The sequence below is a fragment of the Pelodiscus sinensis genome, chromosome 5 (genome assembly GCF_052426305.1).
Source record: "Pelodiscus sinensis isolate ZL-2025 chromosome 5, ASM5242630v1, whole genome shotgun sequence".
In the NCBI taxonomy this organism is placed as follows: domain Eukaryota; kingdom Metazoa; phylum Chordata; order Testudines; family Trionychidae; genus Pelodiscus; species Pelodiscus sinensis.
Genome location: NC_143056.1, coordinates 99,275,566 through 99,294,364, shown reverse-complemented (window position 1 = coordinate 99,294,364; position 18,799 = coordinate 99,275,566). Strand labels below are relative to the sequence as shown.

Below are 18,799 nucleotides of genomic sequence, written 5' to 3'. Positions count from 1 at the left end.
TAGTACTGCATTAAAGAAAAGAAAGAACTGTTACTTTGATATATACCTTACAAGAACAGTTAGATTAGGCTAAAATTCAAGCAGAAAAAAAAAAGTGTTGCAGGAGGGAGAAAAACCCCTCAACTTCAAACCAGTCCTAGATAGCAAAAGTATTTGCTTCAGGCTAAGTGGCTAACTTTCCATTGTCACACAACTACTTCAATGTTTGAAGACAGTAATATAAAAAGATACAGGAATCAGGATTCTTGACTTCAGGTTTCATTGCCATCAGAAAGTCTTGTTTTGGCACTATCGCAACAAAATTTTAAGATGAGCTCTCAAACTGTTCCATAAATAAAAAGCTACTGAAGCCTGATATTAGAGTTTAATTAGATTAATTACTTGTAAATTCCATTTATCTTCAAAATAGTTTTATTGTAAATGAGTACAAAAGCTTTAAAAAGAGACAGTGTTTTGAAAACTACTGCACAAATAACATTTCCTTAATTTTAAATTACACACATACTATTAACTCTCTCCCCAAAATACTGCAAGAAAATAGTTGGATTGCTACTATGAAATTGACCTAGCAATTTCTTTCTTTCCTTGGCTGAGATTTTTGTATCTTCATCAATAGTTTTTAGCAAAGATAACAGCTCATCTTTTGTGGTCTTCTGTATACTGTAATGATATTCACTTTGATCAAGTTTCTGGCAGAAGGTGTAGCCTAATGACATATGAAAAAAAGTCAGATCATTTACAAGCAATCAGAAAGAGATACCCACCCTATAGATTTTACAGGCATATTTGCCTTTACATTAAATTGGTTCTATATCTTTCCTGTCACATCCAGTTTTAAAAAGGATCTTTTGATGCCATCTCAGTCTGCATTTTTAATGTAATTATGCATTTGTCCAGTTTACAAAGAATCCTTTAAAAATTAATAGTCTAAAAGGGCAATAAAAACCTTACCTGTGTCCTTACTAGGATCTTGCCCTTGTTGTATAGCCATCAACTTATCACTAACCATTTTATGTAATGTTGCTGGAATCTTGAATAAGAGTCAAAAATACAAATATTTTCAGTGGTTAAATAGATTAGATGTTTGAAATAAATTAAGTCTCAACTACTTTCATGGGCTTACCTTTAAAACGTCTTTTTGCTGGTCTACCAAAAATAAAATGAGGAGATCAGTTTTTCCTTTTGATAAACTTTTATTGTTGACAATAGCTTTAGAGAACGTTCTTTTTACAACCATCCTGTTGTCACTCTACAAATCAGAGCAACAGTGAGTAGTCAGAGTCGCATTATAATTTTCCTATTTACTGCTTAAGGTTAAGAAAGCTCCACATTGCATTAAAAACACACTAGAATGAACACAGTCTCTACGGGGAGTTATGAGAGCTAGAAATCTTGGATGTTAGATTTACCTCTTTCAGCAACTGGAGCTCAGAATGACGGGCTGCAATAGCCATAAAGTACAGCAGCCTCCTCAACTCCTCTCTAGTTTGACTATCCAAAAGCTTCAAATAGAGTTGAATTGCTTCTAAAGCCTGTTCTGTCTTTCCATTCACTGGGAACAAAGATAAAGTTCAGTAGGTTCATGCTCCTTTTGAGCTTTGAAAATAAAATACAAAGCTCAGAAACAGTAGTTATTAGTAAGTCAACCAACAAAAACAGACTGGAGTTATCTATTCAACTGGACATATCTAAGCAGAAACTAAGGGCAAGTCTATGCTACAAGTTGAACATCTCTTCTCCAGGACTCTCTAGTCCAGCAGGACTATGGATGTTGCTGGACCAGAGGGCTGGCGGGCCATGGGGTTGGCTGTGGCAGCCCTGGCATAGCAGAGCCACGGCAGCCCCCATGCCCTGAGCCCTGGCAGCAGTGGAGCTGTGGCTGCCCTGGGATAACAGAGTCCAGCAGCCTTGGGAGTGGAGCGCCAGCAGCCCCAAAGCCATATCAGCCCTGGCACCCCAGAGCTGTGGCAGCGTTGGTGCCCAAGAGCCACAGCAGCCCAGCCACAGTGGAGTCCTGGCAGTCCCTGAACATTGGAGCTGTGGCAGCCCTAGAGTGAGCAGAGCCTGATGGCCTCCACTGTGATGGCAGGGACTGGCCAGCAGTCCTGGGAGCCAGCAGCCTGGGGGCAAGGGATCTCCACTAGGTTTGCTGACAGATGCCAGGAGACCTGGAGTCCCGTCAGCAGTGATATGGAAATGGCCTCCCCTGATCCAAACAAACTCCCTCATTGGGACCGGTCAGGTCCCAAGGGTGCGGGACAAGAGAAGTCCAACCTGTACCAAATTCAGCTGAGCTAAGCTCATTGACAGCCACTGCAGTGATTAAATCATTTTTGAATACATGCTGAGTACCCTGAAGCTTCTTGCTGGAGCCTTGAACAAAAGGCAGGGAAATAGCTGCTGGTGGTGTTGAAATTTGGAAGGAACTGAGTGAGATCTTAAAGAGACATATGCAGTGACAGACTTAAATTACAAGCATTTTAAAAAAGTGCCCCCCCCCATTCGTCTCCAGCGTGTCCCATTCATCTCCAGCTTGTTTCCTTGCAAATGTTCTTAATACTTGGTACTAGGGTCAAACCTTAACTGCTGAAGAAAAGGAGATGACTCCGACATGGGCATCCAGCAATTATCCCTCCATGATGCCAGTTATAATAAACTTCAGAGCTAAAAGGTGAACCATTCAAGAAATGTGTTTGCTGATGATTTAAAGAAAAAAAATCCCACCAGTAAACTGGTGGAAGTCACCTAAGCACTTTGATTCAGAGACTAAAAAGTAAGATTAACTTCAACAAACAGCAGTAATTTGTTCTGACAGTGTTGAAAGAATATTTTCTTCCTTTGGACTAATTCATTTAAAATTGACAAATTGTTTGAGACCTGAAGAGTCAAGAAAGCTTGTTTTTCTTTTCCAGATTATGAACGAACAGGAAAATGAAGGTGAGGATGACAATTAGCTGCAGAAGCCAATATTTTACATTTCTCATGTTGACCTGGCTGACAGAGTCATTTTTTTTTAATATTTCATTTAACTATTTTATAGTTATCAGGTTTTTGTTAAAATTGTTTTAAAAAAATTGAATGTTTTATTTAACTAAAACAACATTCTGTATTATGGATTTTTCTCTTCAACAGCAAATATATAATATTTTTAACAACCATATGCATTTTTTTAATTTAAACAATTTCAATGTCTGTCTCGGTGATGTTCTCCTCCTAATACAGCATGGCTAGAAAAATCCTCCAAATATTAATGATTAACCTGTTGAATTGGAGATAATTCACCTCCCAATGACTTCATAAATATCTGCTTCAATTACATTTGTTAAATGAAATATCCAAACAATCATTCATTTTCTGATATAGCTGTAAAATTAATCTGAAAAGTTTTAAAAGTGGCTTATTTTGAGAAGTGTAGAGTGTGGTACCTTCTAAAAATGAAGCCTACATCTGAGTTGTGAATAATATGTATTAATGTTATAACCAGCAACAAGAACATAGAAAACCATGATTAATCAAGTCTTCCTGACTAGTGATTTAAATCAAATCCACCCTGAGGCTCCTAAATTAGAGCTCTTTTACATTGCAGAGGTGCAGCTGTGGCCTACATGGAGTATGTTGAAGATGCTCTATGCAAACAGGAAAGAGTTCTCCCACAGGCATAAAAAACACCCACCTCCACAAGCAGCATGTGTGTCAGCAGGAGACACTCTACCACCAATACAGCACTGTGCACAAACATGCTGATGCCAGTGTGTAACTCATGTTGCTTGGGGTGCAAGCATGCACTAGTCACACCCAGGGTTCCCTCCAAGCTGTGCGGCAGCCGCTTAGTGAGCCCCACCAAGGTGCTCAGGGTTGCCATGCACAGAGCTACCTGGCTGGGGGGGGGAGGGGCACTCTATCAGCTATAGCAGCAGTCTCTCCCATCCCACCTCCCAGCTATCTGCTCTGCCCTCAGCAGGGAGCTGCAGCTTTAGCTGAGGGAGAAGTGCTCCTCCCCCAGCCAGACAGCTCTGTGCATGGCAACCCTGAACCCCTGGGTGGGGCTCATTAAAGCAGCTGCAGGGAACCTTGGTCACACCCAAGCAATACAGGTTATGCCCACATAGGCTGTAGTATAAACACAGCCTTCGTTTTTAGGACTTTGTATAACCTTCAGACCTGAAGCCTGGCAGCTAAATACCCAATTCTGCTGTCCGCTTGCTAGATGAGCCTGGGATCTCAGCTACATTTCATTTCACTTACCCAACAGCTCTGCAATTCCTGTGTGGATGTCAGATGTGTGGTTTAACAGTGGCTCCTTCTTTTGGCTGTAGTATCTACCAATAGTATCAAATAGCAGCAGTTTCCAGGTATCTGCTTTATCCGGTTGACTAGGCAAATTTCTGCTTATCTCTACCACCATTTGATCTGGAAGATACTCCATGCAATCTATTGCTGCAGAGAGCCATTCATCAGTCCTAGGAAGACAGACCATTAGCTAAAGACTAAAATAATTCTATGAAGATACAGGCATAAAGCATTAGTCAGCTGAATTTTGTCTTCAGAGGACAAAAACTCTTCGCAAGCACGTCTATTTACATGTCCAAACCAGTAAAAATATGTTTAGGTGCTTAGGGAGTCTGGTTCTCAGAACAGGCAAAGCCTGAGTTAGGATCAAGTGAGTAAAGGGTTTAAAAGTCTGCTCCATTATTTGCATTTCAAGATTAAAGTTCAGGATTCTGTTTGTGGTACTCAAACCCATCACCCTGCGCTCCTGAGGTGATTACCCTATCCACTAGGCCACTCCAGAACCCACCATGCCTCTGTATATTCAGGACATACCTTATGCTGCCTTCCCAATACCACTGCCTGCTCCATCCCTGGGGAAATTGGTGTTAGCAGGCAGAGGGACGCGTAATAAGTACTTAAAGTCATAGTGACCTTCTATGTATTAGGTGTACATGGTACAAATACGACTGGCCAGCGATCCCCCAACATTGATCTGACCTTGATAGATAAGGACAAGGTTTCAATCTATATTCCTAATGGAATAGTGTGGAATTTCAAGTGAAGCCTTTAAAAAAAAAAAGTTCAGTCTGTTCACTCATGGTTAATTAAGAGTTTCTGGAATCAAAGAAGGAATAATACAGCCATACTAACCTAGTTTGAGGGGGCCTTTTGGTTGTACAATATAGTTAAAAAAACACTATATTACCTTTCCTCACTGCCTGCTGTTATCTCCTCCAATTAGGTGCTTTTCTTTTTTCTTAATTACTACAGGGCAGTGCTACCTGCTCACTACACTCATCAATACCCATCTGTTCCCACCTCTTGCGCTTGGAGGGGGAGGGCCTCTTGCTCCCACCCCTTGCAGTTGGAGGGGGAGGGCCCAAGCCTGTGCCAGCCCCGGCCTCTCAGGGCTACCTTCGGGTTCCCTCTCCCTGGTCACAGCCAGCCCCAGCCTCCCCACTCCCCTTCCTAATCACAGCTCTGGCTTCTTGGCCCTTCCATGTCCCCCTCTGGCCACAGTCAGCCCTGGCCTTCTCCCCCAGCCTCTGCCCCTCCACCTTCCTCCCTGGTTGCAGCCAGCCCTGGCCTCCCTACCTCCCCACCCTGATCACAGCTCTGGCCCCTTGGCCCTCCAACCCTCCTCCCCAGTCGCAGCTAGCTCCAGCCTCTTGGCCACCCTGTGGCTGGTTGAGGGCCAAGGCTGGGCCGGGGTGAGGGCAGAAGCTCCTCACTGTGCTCGGGGCCCCAACACTTGGAGACCCAGAGGGGAACCACCACCTCCGATTGCCTCAGGCCAGGGCTGGGAGTGCTCAGGCCACCGCCCACCCAGCGCTCCAGCCTCAACTCCCTCTCCCCCCCCCCCCCCCGCGCAAGATGAGCACGACAGCACCGGCTTCCTGAGGGGGAGGGGGAGAAGAGAAAGCCCCAAGACTTGTCCCGGCACAGAACCTGAGGGCTTTCTCCTCTCCCCTGCAGGACGCTGGCTGGAGCACTGGGCAGGCGGTGGCCCGAGCATTCCTGGCCCTGGCATGAGGCAGCTGGAGGTGGCAGTTCCCCCGAGCTCAGCGAAAAGCTGCTGCCACCACCCCAGACTCTCTTGCAGAGAGGTGGAATCCGCCCAGGCCAGGCAGCTTTGCTGTCCCACAGGAAAAACAATTAGATAGATTTTTCTCCTTCTCGAAGGGGGGGGGGGGGGGGGGAGGAAGGGGAAATCTATCAGCACTTGTTTTGATTAACAGTGCCAACCCTTAAAAGCTACATTTAATCATCTCAAGGTGGCAGATACTGGCTCACGACATACCTCGGCGTGCTTTTTGTGTTTGTAGGACTAGTTTAAGTCCAGGGAATCTCAGGGAGAGGACACAGCAGTCACACACAATTAGTATCCAGCCATTCATCAGAAATAAGCTACATTACAAGATTATAGTTAGAAATGTAACATTAAAAAGGGAGAGTGTGCTTCATTCTTTTCCAGCTGATTTTCTACAATTTGCTATCATTTTAATGAAAATTATACCTGGACTATTCAACTGAAGAGGAGGAGTTCTAACTCTACTTCTCCATAGACAAGTGGTACCTAAACTTTTCCTGTGGAACCCCAATTTACCAGCAGTGGAATCTGTGTGCACTTTGCCACCCGCCCCATTACTTCACAGTTAGCTAAGAGGCCAAGTCAGGGAGCCCTCCCTACCCACTAGAAGGCTGGTCTAGGCCCCACACTTAGCCCTCCAAATATTCTCCAGGGCCTCCTATCGCATTCAGCTCTCTATCAAAGCACAGTCCCTGCCCTCAGCCTAAAAGGACGATTGGCTAACAGTCCGTTCACCATGCATAGAAACTCCTTTACTTATAATTACTGAAAGTGGCTGCTGGACAAGCTTATACCTCTGGGCTGGAGAAGTCACTAGATCTAGTTCTTGTATTAGTTAGACTGGCCCAAGTCTGCTCCCAATCTCTGTGTGATAGGTTTTTAAACTTTCCAACAACTTGTTACATGCTATTCATAATCTGGAGTGTTGGCATGCACATGCAATAAGGTAACAACCTTCTCTGGAGAACTCACCACTTTTGCTAAGTCAAATGAAAAGCCTGTATTTTGCTGCAATTTTTTAAAGTTTATTTTAAAGACATTTGGGCACTTTTGTTTCTTACTTAACTATCAGTTCCTTTAGAGGCAGGGTTCAGCAATAATGGTCTCTGTTGGATATGGTATTAGCTTAGCAAACTATACCACTGTTCAACCCATTCAATTCTAATGGATAGATACCCTGCCTGTTGTCTTTTATGCAATAGGCAAGTTTGGTTTTATTATGTTTATTACAGTCATGCCTACGGATGAACCAAGAATAGACCTGGGGTGTTACATTTCCACGACTTAAAAAGAGAACAGTCCAGAAAGGCTTCCTGCCCTAACAATCAAATAAGTTTCTACTTACTGAGAGTCACTGAAAGCTTTGAGAATCTCTCTGTCTATGTAGTTGCTTGTGATGATGTAGCCAGCCTCCTTCATGGTTCGGGGAAGCTTGGACTGGACCCCTTGATGTTCGAGTAAAGAGTCAAGGAGTGGAATTTCCACAAGCTGCAGCAGACGAGCAATTGTTTGTTCTTGCCATACTTCATTAATAACTGGGAGGGGTTGAGGCATATAAAGACAAGCAGTGAGATCCTGCCACTGAAGAGTCTAGAAATGTATAATTTGTTTTCCTTTCTGCTAACTGACTTCAGTCTTCTCTTAGGGGTTCCAGTAACGAAGAGCAGGTACCTTATCAATTTTAAGTGCACTTTATTACAGCAGGAAGAAAGAATTTGTTTAGTTAGCTGTTAGAGTAGGAGAATTACCCTTGGATAGTCTGAAATGCTTTACATTATTTGCACGCTAACATGAGTCAAGTCAAGTAACTTCTACTCATATGGACTCCTGAAGAAGGAAAGATTTGTTGAAGATTCTAGAGCTCAGTGGCTCTTAGCTGTAGATCTCTACCATGGTTTAGGGCTTCCAGAACTGAAAACTAAAAGACTGGTCTAGTGTACTTACCCAGAAACTACTTGAAGTACTTCTTTGTACTCTAATAGAGCCCGAGAAGGAAACATTCAGCAATAAATTCAAAAATCTAGTTTTACAGTTTAAACTGAGCAAGAAAACAAACCATCAGCCAAAATTTTAAGCTCTCTTACATAAAGCAATTTAGGGAGAAGGATGGAGACTGGATAGAGCATATGCACATTTTGAGGTACAGGAAGAGGGTATATATGAACCAATGAGTTATGTCTATGACAAAGTTAGGTGTGATCGTAGCTTAAGATAGAAATCCTCCGTTTGTCAGTTAATATCTCTGGTTTGAATCTATACCAGCTCATGAGTGTGTTTTCCCTCAAATTTCTACACTGATGTATTGTTTAATCTCAAGGTAACATCTGTAAGAATCTAAGCTGAAACAAAACTCCAGTGCACAGTGTTCTTGTATTATGAACATTGAGTTTCATAAACACTGAAGACTATTCTAACATCTTTCCTCTGGTTTATGACTGGAAAGGCATATGTCTGTCTTACCAGTAATAAAGGTTGAACCTTCTTGTCGCTCTCTAGTCTGGCACCCTCAGGACCTGATCCGTGCTGAACCAGAAAATTTGCCAAACCACAGGAAGTCAATATTGTCTAGCAGATTTACCAACACTTCCACTGCTTACTGAGCTCGTAGAAGACATTTAGGGGTAAATTAGACCTAAACAGCACAGAACCCTGAGAGGAAGGACTGGTGACTAAAACTTCATGTGACCACAGGAAACTTGGCCACACCCATGAGAAGTAGACATCTGGCTAGCTAAAATCATGCTGGACTACAGATGTTGCCGGACCAGAGAGTGCTGGACTAGGGAGTTTCAACCTGTATTACCTACTTGTGGAGTAAGAAAGAATGAGACATCGTATTTGGCTTACCTTGACGAGGCAAACTTGTAGAGCTGTTTACTTTGGGAGCAATAGAGGGTTTTAGACTCAAGTTTTCCCAGAGATCTTCTAAGCTTTCTGATTTGACTGGAGTAGAATTAAATGCCATTTTCTCGTGTCTGAGACAAAAAGAAAGGGTGATCCCACATCACAACTTCTTTCTGAAGGGCCCATTTACTTATGAAAAATCAAATCTCTACACAGTAAAACCTGCGCTATCCGGCACTTAACTATCCGGAAAACTTTGGAAATTTGTTGGTTTCTAAGGAGCTTGGCACAGCTGCAGGGCGCAGTGCTTTAATCCAGCTGGCCGGGAGCCAGGCGCAGCCACACAGTGCGGCGCTTTGATCTGGCCAGCTGGGAACTGGGCCAGGCAGTGATTTGGATCCAGAGAATGACTAAATTTTTAGTTTTAATTTATGTTACTGTGCCTTATAATAATTACAGTACTGTTTCTTTTTAATAAAATACTTGTTCAATTGTCCCATACATCCTTGGCATTGTGTTTATGTTGATTACAATATAGTTTACATTGGTAGATATCCAAAACTTGAGTTTTACTATTGTTGTCCATTGGTTTTTCCTAGGTTGATGGGATCATCAGATAACTGGAATTTTTAAGATTACCGGAACACCCTAATCACCGAGCATGCCAGATAACACAGGTTTTACTGTACATGAAACAGTCATGTGGCAAGACTAATAATTTTGCAGTTTTCCTTGAGGACTGCATGGCTTAGTCAGTTGGTAACAAGAACACCTCTGGATTACAAACCTAATTCTGCACCAGAAACACAGTGACTGAATAGAACTCCCTGTGATTAGTGATCAGCAGCCCCCTTTAGAAGAGCCTGACAACTTCTATCTATCTCCTCTTCCCCACAACTAGCTTTCAGTCCTTTATGCCTTCTTGGCTAGAGAAAGCAAGGGCTGAATTGACGTGGAGACTGACTTACTTTCTCATTTGAAAATATACCGTGCCCCGTCCCCCCTGCCCCCCAGAAGCTAGCTGTCACTCATATTGTACTAGTGTCGTGGATGGAAGGTACGTGGGATGCCTTTCTAGAAAAACTGAACAAGCAACCCCCCCCAAAATAGCAGTATTTCCCCATTGCACAGCATCTTATCTTCACATACCCCTGAGTACTTACCTGTGATGGGTACAATACCCATATTCTTTTTCAAACGGACTGCCTTCTGAGCTCGGTACATTTGTCAATCTATAGAGGCTGCAACTACTATCTTCGAACACAGACCGTTTGTCTTTTCCAAAGACTCTAGTTGAAACAGCCTCAAACACTTTATAATCCATCAGTGCTTGACACACTCGCACTACTTTAGCACGGGAAATATCTACATCCCCAAAATACTTGTTCTGGAGGAGGTGAGCAAAGATGACATCCACCGCATCAGAGCCAATAAAACAGTTGTTATAGCATTTCAGGTTGTGTCTCCGCTTTTTCACTTCCACTTGCGTCTGAAGTGCATTGATAATGCTGCTCCATACATATGTTGCTCCAAATGGCTTTTGTGCTAAGCTGAAGCCTAATGGTTGAAGGAGAGGGAAAGCAATTGGTATCTTCAGTTACTGTGACATGAAGATACATAATGCAGGAAAAAATGCACAGCAAGCTATTCTCTTCAAGGTAAACTATCACTCAGCAAAGGGGAGGGGGGGAAAGGAAGGTCTTCCTATGCAAATGCAATATACTGGTTTCACGCATGCCCTGCCCCCCACACCTCAGCATGCTACTTATTCACAGTTAAGAATTCTTCTGTCCCTTAACTGGTAGCATCCTGTGATTTTTCCCCCACTTACAGTACCTCATTCAAAACACCACTGAGACAATATTTTATATATTGAAGGGACCCTTCTCCAATATTTAAAACCACCAGCATGTTTAAAATTAAGGATCCTGTGATTCCAGCAAGTTACATGCTTAGTACTCCTTGGCTTCCGTGCTATGGTTGCCAACATCCCTCCACCCCACCCCCACACTTAAAAAAAAATCCAAAACAAACAGGGGAGGTATTTTCTAGACATTTGTTCACTAAGCACTTGTCCAAGATCATCAACTTCTCATACAAGCTACTGAACACCTGTATTGGCTAGAACAGCTTTCAGTCATTACAACTCTGCCTTGGAGGCAAATCAACAATGTAGAGGCAAAAAACTCCATATCTCAGTTACTAATTGCCTTAGCCTGACAGCCCTCAAGAAAAGCCACAGAATATTATTAGCTTGCCACAAGTTACACACTTGTGTACCTGTCAGGTCTGCTAAGGCCTATACATAGGTTTCTCAGCAAAACATGCTAACAAGGCATGTTTTAAATAAAATCCCTTCTTTTTAAAAAAAATACTTCAGGGTTGTTCATCAGAATCAGTAGCAAGCCCACCTTATGGCAGATAATTATTTTGGGATATTTTTATTCACTTCTCTTTCATATTAGTCATGGGTTTGTGTTAAGTCTGTTTTTCCACACAAAAAAAATCTGACAATTTTAAAGAGACTACAGTTGAGAAGTTATCTTCAACTAATTCTTTTGACCCCAATTTTGGTAGTAAGTGAAGCATTTGCACTTTGATTTTCTCCAAAAAGAATTTATCTGGAGCTATAAACTTTTAAAATCCAGATCCTATAACATTTTGCACAGAAGCCCCATCAAGTGATATGGTTTACAGGCTTGTGTCTTGTGGAAGAGGTGGGACAGAACTATCCCTCTGCAAATCAACACTGGCATAATTTCTTTAGTCTGTTTTTTTAAAAAGGAGTTGTGCGCTACCATTAACTAACTCCCTATTACTACACACTGCCCAGTGAGCATGGGGAGAAAAAAGGGGGGAGGGGAGATGTGTGTTAGCCATGTTAATTTTCATACATCTCTGATAAAAAGCCACTAATGTAGGAATGGAGTGCATCTGTTTCAGAACGTACTAGGGATGTTAAAAAAAATTAACTACGTAACCAATAGAAAAACATCTATTGGTTACATGGTTAACTGCAGGTCTCCGCATGGCTGCCATGGCTCCCGAAAGCCCTATGAAAAATTTAACTGGTGCCAGTAACCAACAAGCATTAACTGATCGGTTAACCCAGTAACTGGTTAAGCTCTTGCATCCCTAGACTTCACATACCTCTCAAACCCAGGTAATGTTCACACCTACTAATTTCTACAAGTAGCCGATCAGATAGTAGCCGCTCTCACTCTCATACACAATGTAGAGGCAAAAAACTCCATATCTCAGTTACTAATTGCCTTGTCTGAGCAGCCCGGCCTCTCACCATGCACCACAACAAGTGAGGTGGCGCTGCCTCCTGCCACCTCACCGGCCCCTGCTTGGTGCCCACTTCGCCCACTAGCTGGAGCAGCGGCCAGTGGGGAGGGAGTGGGCAGGCAGGGATGCAGGAACCTGGAGCCAGCGAAGGCCACACAGTGCAGCCATGGACCATGAGGGGAGCAGGGATTCCTGGCGTGGTTGCAGCAGCTGAAATTGAAAGTAGTGCCCAACAGGGAGCACTGAGCTGGGGAGGTCTTGCACCGTGGCAACTTCCCCAACTCTCCCCAACTCTCCAGAGTGGCCGCTCTGCACAGCAGGCTCCCTAGGTTCACCATGAAGCAAAGCTGCCCTGTATAGAAAGGCCGGGCTGGGGACAGGGTGTGGCTGCTGCTGAGATGGCCATGGCTGTGCTGCCTGCCTGGCGGGTAGTGCTTCTGGGTGGAGGGGCATGCACCTCAGTGAATTTGTGGGAGGTGGCAGGGTGTGCATAGAGAGGAAGGAAGGGGGATAAGGTGTATGTGGGGATGGGCAGTGCGAGAAGGGAGAATGGGGGGGGGGGTGAGGAGAACTTAGGGTAATAAAATACAAGGGTGGAAATAAAATACACTTGTGGAAATAAAATACAAGGGTTAAGAAAGTTTTGTTGATGCCATTAGGCCAGTCACAGCTATCCAGCAGCATTTACCTGGTAGCCGCACTATTCATTTGCTGATAAACTCAGTGTTTAGCTCAAAGGTAACACTAATAAAGCTGACATTAGAAAAGTTAACTCATAAGAACATAACAAGAGCACAGAACGTAACATAAGAATGGCTGTACTGGGTCAGACCAAAGGTCTATCCAGCCCAGTAGCCTGTCTGCCGACAGTGGCCAATGCCAAATGCCCCAAAGGGAGGGAACAACAGGCAATCCTCATGATCCCTCTCCCATTTCCAGACAAACAGAGACCAAGGACACCATTTCTACCCATCCTGGCTAACAGATTCATGGAGGTTAGGTCCATCAGTTATCTAGGTTAGATTCTAGACTAGCACTTTTTTGAACCCTGTTAAAATCCTGGTCTTCCCCACATCCTTTGGCAAGGAGTTCCAGAGGCTGAGTGAAGAAAAACTTCCTTCTGTTTGTTTAAAATCTGCTTCCTGTTAATTTCATTTGGTGACCCCTAATCTTATATTGTGGGAGTAAGTAAATAACTTCCTTATTCACTTTTTCCACACCAGTCGTGATTGTATAGACCTGTCATGATCATGAGAGATGGTCAGCAGCTTGGGGACTAAGGGTTAACTATACCTAAGTCTGCCAATAGGAATGTAGGTAGGAATTTCAAACTGGGACAAAGGAATTTTGGGGGTTTTCTTTGTCTCTGGGCAGTTTCTCTCCAGCTATTGAGGGGAACAGACACTATGTCTCTCCCCAAGAAGAGACTCTTCACAGTCTGTAAGTAGGATAAAGTTCAGATAAATCCGTTTGTTTTATGGTTTGGGAAATGGGATCTGATATCTGTGCATTTAAGAAAATGTTTTTTTGCTCTCCTTTGTAATTAAATTCTAGGCCCATAGAGCGGTTTCCTCCATGGAGTATATTAATTTGTGATTTTTCCATCTAGTCATTATGTTTGCAACAGGAAAACTGTGGTGATAAAAGTTCTCTTTTCTTTTTATTAACCTGGTACTGTGTGTCCAGGTTTTTACTTTAGGGGTGAGATTTCCCAAGTGATCGCTCCTTTGATTCCCTTATCATTACTTGGGTAGTGGCAGCAGATTGTATCTCCAAAATCTAGGTTTTTAAGATGGGGGTGGGGAGGGAGTTTTATACCAAAGCCTGGAAAGATAAGGTTTTGGGGTACTTTTGCATGCCCCCACTTCTGCATTTAGCGTGCCAGAGTGAGGAAGAAGCCTTGACAAGACCTCTATCATATACCCCCCCTTAGTCTCCTGTTTTCTAAGCTGAAAAGTGTCTTTTTAATCTCTCTTCATAGGAGATCCATTCCAAACCCCTAATTATTTTGTTGCTCTGTTCTGAACCTTTTCCAATGCCAAGGTATCGTTTTTGAGATGAGGTGACCACATCCGTACACTCTGCTCAGTAGAAACCTGATGCTATCAGTTGACGTTCTGGGATGCTCTGGTACTATGGAGATGGCGGGGGTGGACAGGCACCACATTCATAATCCTAGTCACTAAATTTGGCTAACGTTAATTTGAAGTAGTCTGGGAATGCTGGGGAAATTCCAAAACACTAAGGGAGAAACCTAATGCTATGCTATCATATTATATATGGGGGGGAGGGGGGCGGCGGCGGGACGGGGGATAAACAGCATGACCTGGGTGGTGATAGGTTTTGATCCCAGGCAAGATATCAGAGCAGCCAATACAGGACTCTGCTGATACTAGGCATGTAAAATCCCATTTAAGTAGTTAACTGATTTAATGGGGGGGGGGGGGTTCAGCCCAGCTGGGCCAGAGTGACCCCTCCCACCACGGGCAGGGGCTATCACTTCCAGCCCCACATACATTAACATCCCTAGCTGATACATGACATAATAAAGAACTAAAAGAGCATTATAATTGTCAATAACATGATCTTATGGAAAAGAGATCCCATCAAATTAACTTGAGGGTTTTTTATGAGATTACAAATTTGGTCCATTAAAGGTCAGAGTGTTGCTATAGTATACTTACACTTCTGTTAAGGTGTTTGAATTGGTACCACCCAACATCTTAATTAAAAAAACAGAATGATGTAAAATTAATATGACACACATTCAGGGGTGAAAATAACATTTCTTACGGGTACGGTCCTATTGCAACCTGCATCCCTGCAGCTCCCAGCTGGTTTTTGCCACAGCTCAATCAGCTCTTACTGGAGCTGCTCACCAGGGTGCATGCATTTACTTTCACCTCTGCACACATTAAAAACTTGCTGACTCAAAGTATAATTGTAAGCAGCCAATCATTGAGCGTGTGTGTTTCTGCTAGGATGCTCCAGAGACTGATTCTTAGCTCTCCTCTATTTAATATTTTCATCAATGATAGTTAAAAAAAAAAAAAAAACCACAGTCAGCACAGATGGTTGTGAAGGATGCAAAAACTGGGGGAGTGGTAAACAAGCCACTGACACAGAGAGATGAATTCCTTGGTAAACTGGGCACAAGCAAACCATGTGTGTTTTAAAATGATGTGCTAAATGAAAACAACCATCTAGGAACAAATAGCATAGGCCATCTTTACAGGGATTAGAGGACTCTATCCTGAGAGGCAGTGTCAAAGATTTAAGGGCTGTGGTGGATAGTCAGCTGAACAGGAGCTCCCAGGGTAATGCGGTGACCAAAAGAATTAATGTAATTCTTGGATGCATAAATAGGACTCTAGAATAGAAGTAAAGAGGTCATTTCCCTCTGTATTTAGCAGGGGAAAGACCAGGCCTAGACAAAACACCCTCCATGGGCCAGATCCAACCCACCAGATCCGGCCTGCGGACACATTGGAGAACCTCAGATAGACTCCCAGCCTGCCCCCCACAAGCTGCTGAGAAATGTGGTCCTTACAGGGTTCTGTTTGAACAGCTGTGACCCCAGGTTGGGGGCGGGGGGGGGGGAGAGGAAGAAAGGGTTCACATGTTGCTCCCACCCCCAGTACAATCCCATTGGCTGGTTTCCAGCCAATGGGAACTGCCTGTTGTCAATCCGCAGCTTGGAAAGCAGGGTTCCTTCAGGTTCATAGCTGTTCAAAAACCACATGGCCCCTGCAGCTAGTGCGGGAAAGGAGATAAGTCTCCCAGCCAGAGCCCACCGCTGCCTCCTCAATCCTTTGGCACCCACCACACATAACCCAACCCTTCTGTCACCCTCCTGCTCTCATAACCCCTCCCAGATCCTGCACCCAAATCCCCTGCCCCAGGTCACAAACTAAGCCCTCTGCCCACCTCGTACACACCTACCCCACATAACCCAAACCCTCTGCCCCCATATTGCCTCCCAGACCCTGCACCCCAATTCCCTCTCCCAAGTCACAACTCCCTCCTGCCCTAGGTCACAGCCCAAACCCCTTCACCCCCTTCTGCATAGTACCCTAACCCAGACTGCAAGTTCCTCCCAGACCTCACACCCTCTCCTGCACCCCAATCCCTTACTGCAAGCTCCCTTCTGCACCCAGCCTCCATCCCAGACCCTGCACCTCCTCCATCAATATGGAAGAGTGCAGCCCTCCACCACTTCCCAAATTCTTGGCGTGCTCCCCCATTACACAGTATCACCCACTCCAGGGAAGGCTCTTCCCGGAATCCTGCGTTTCGTTCTGGTGCCCTCGATTCACGAAGGCTGAGGAGACATGGGAGAGGGCACAAAGAAGAGCACAAGCCGACGGAAGCGCTAGCGCGCCTGTCTCACACTGCCGGGCTGAGTGCGTTTCGCTAACCGAAGGGCAGGTGAAGGGACGGCGCCACCGGATTCCCAGCGGCCCGCAGACCGCCTGCGAGTCCCTGGGACACAACGAGCGCGCTCCACAGGCAGACCCGGTTTCCTGCTCGAGTGGGGGACCCAGGGAACTAGCGCTCAAGAGCCGCCAACGCCGCCCCCGCTACTGCCCAGTGCGAGCACCGGAGAAGAGAGCCGAGACCCCACAGCAGCAGCGCCAGGGTCCCAGTGCACAGCCCGCCCCCCGACACAGCCCGCCCTGCCGCGCCTCGCTCCCCTACCCGGGGGCTTGTTAGCCGGGCTGTACAGGGCGCAGACACCCAGCGCCGCCGCCTTCTCCCGCACGCCGGCCATACCGCCCGCTCTGTGAGCCGCGGGCCCCGCCGGGCATGTAGCTGAGCCCGTGGGCGGAGCCCTCCCGCGTAGCGCCCAGCCCATTAGCCCCGCCCCGTCTTCAGTGCAGCTGCCCCCTGTCCCAGACCCCGCTCGCGCTGGGGGTGGGGCCGCGGGGACGAGGTCGGGATCCAATTCGCCCCCCAGCCCCTGGGAGAATGAGCCTCCCCCCCCCCCCCACGCCCTCCGTTCCCGGGGCCAGATTTACCGTCTCTCTTTTTCCAGCTGGCCTGGCCAAGGGGCAGGGAAAAGCATCATTTAAACCGGGACAGTTACAATGAAACCAGAGCCAGGCACGCGGGGATAAGGTTCCCTGCCCATGTAAGGACATTTAGCACCTCACCCAGACCCTCAGACTTTTCTTGAGGTTGGGTGGTGCATTTTGGGGGGAAAACAAACCTGACACATAAGGAGAGAGTTCTCTGAAATCTAAAATTGCTCCAAAGTCAGTTTGCAGGTTTTGTAAGAGCACATTGGGAGGGTGCATTGTCAAAGAAAGGGGAATACTGAGCATTATGTTTTGTCCATGAAAAAGTTAGCATTTCTGCTTCTTACACTATTTTTCATGATTTTCTAAAAAAAAAAAATGCTGTTATATTTTAGCTGGATAAAATTGCAGCCCCTTATAAGACACCAGTGTGACAGGGTGCAGTCACAGACGACCCCTTGGGATACTGACACGGCCACTGCCACTCACCTTCCTGCTCTCTGGGGTTCCTTACCACCCAGTCCTGCTGGGCCAGCTCTGCTCGTCTTCCCCAGCCAAGGCCCCAAGCTGAGGTCCCTGCCCCCACTGAAAAGCAGTACCGACACTGAACCACTCCAGGTCCAAGGAGAGTGCAGTTAAGGGCCCAGCCTACTGAGAGAGCACTCCCCAGATGGGATCAGACCCCAAGGAATTAGGTAAGTCATCTTTAACAATGAAAGGAGGAATGTGCACACTGGTTCCCCAGCCCCTCCAGGTGACAATCCCTTACACTGGGTTTGATAGAATATAAAAATGGTTTTATTAAGTTGAAGCATGAGGATTTAAGTAGTAATAAGTGAAAACAGGCAGAGCAAAGTAGGTTACAAATCAAAAGAAATTTGCTTGGCTAGTTCTCCACTGAAACCTCAGTACAAACTTAATCAAACTCCCCTGGCCTCTTTTCCAGCTGCCCCTCCAAACCAAGACTTTCTTCCACACCCTGGGGTCCCTGGCCCTTTCCTTCAGGTGCAGCCCAGCCAAAAGACCTAGGCCTCTGCTTTCCTATTCCTTTTGTTAAGGAGGTGAGGCCACTCCCTACCAACCACTTCTCAGACTTAAGGACAAAAGATTGTTTAACAGTGGCTCATCTAGAAGTTGCAGGTAACACCCTCCGTGTCTCCCATTCACACATTTGAAACTCACCAAGTATTCCCCACTCCATGTGTCTAATTTCACACACACAAGTGATATATACTACAGAGTAAGATAAACAGAACCAGCAGATCATGACATGAAGATCGATGGGTTACATGAAATAATTCGCTCAAACCACCTTTGAGTTATGTATATTCATGTCCATGAGTCCATTTCATAAACCATAGGGGTGGGGAGTCCGTCACAACAAGTATAGAAATAATAAAGGACACAGAATGAACAAACAATGATCAAGGTCTCACATAATTCCAAATTAGCCAACCACAACATGAAAGCAACCTCAGGAAATCTTGCAAGTGATTTTAGATAAACACATGGGCTGTGTCTACACTGGCATGAATTTCCGGAACTGCTTAAAACGGAATACTAT

At 45.1% G+C, this 18,799-nt stretch overlaps 1 protein-coding gene across 1 annotated transcript; it reads right to left on the bottom strand.

Moving 5' to 3' along the window:
* Positions 1-350: 350 nt before the first annotated feature.
* Positions 351-17,073, bottom strand: DEPDC7 (DEP domain containing 7). Its single transcript, XM_006110277.5, has 9 exons — positions 16,916-17,073; positions 10,090-10,483; positions 8,930-9,057; positions 7,428-7,617; positions 4,246-4,460; positions 1,410-1,552; positions 1,124-1,249; positions 952-1,030; positions 351-706 (listed from the first exon to the last, which is right to left on the bottom strand). The coding sequence occupies exons 1-9, from the start codon at positions 17,070-17,072 to the stop codon at positions 489-491; spliced, it is 1,650 nt and encodes a 549-aa protein (XP_006110339.3). The 5' UTR covers position 17,073; the 3' UTR covers positions 351-488.
* Positions 17,074-18,799: the final 1,726 nt, after the last annotated feature.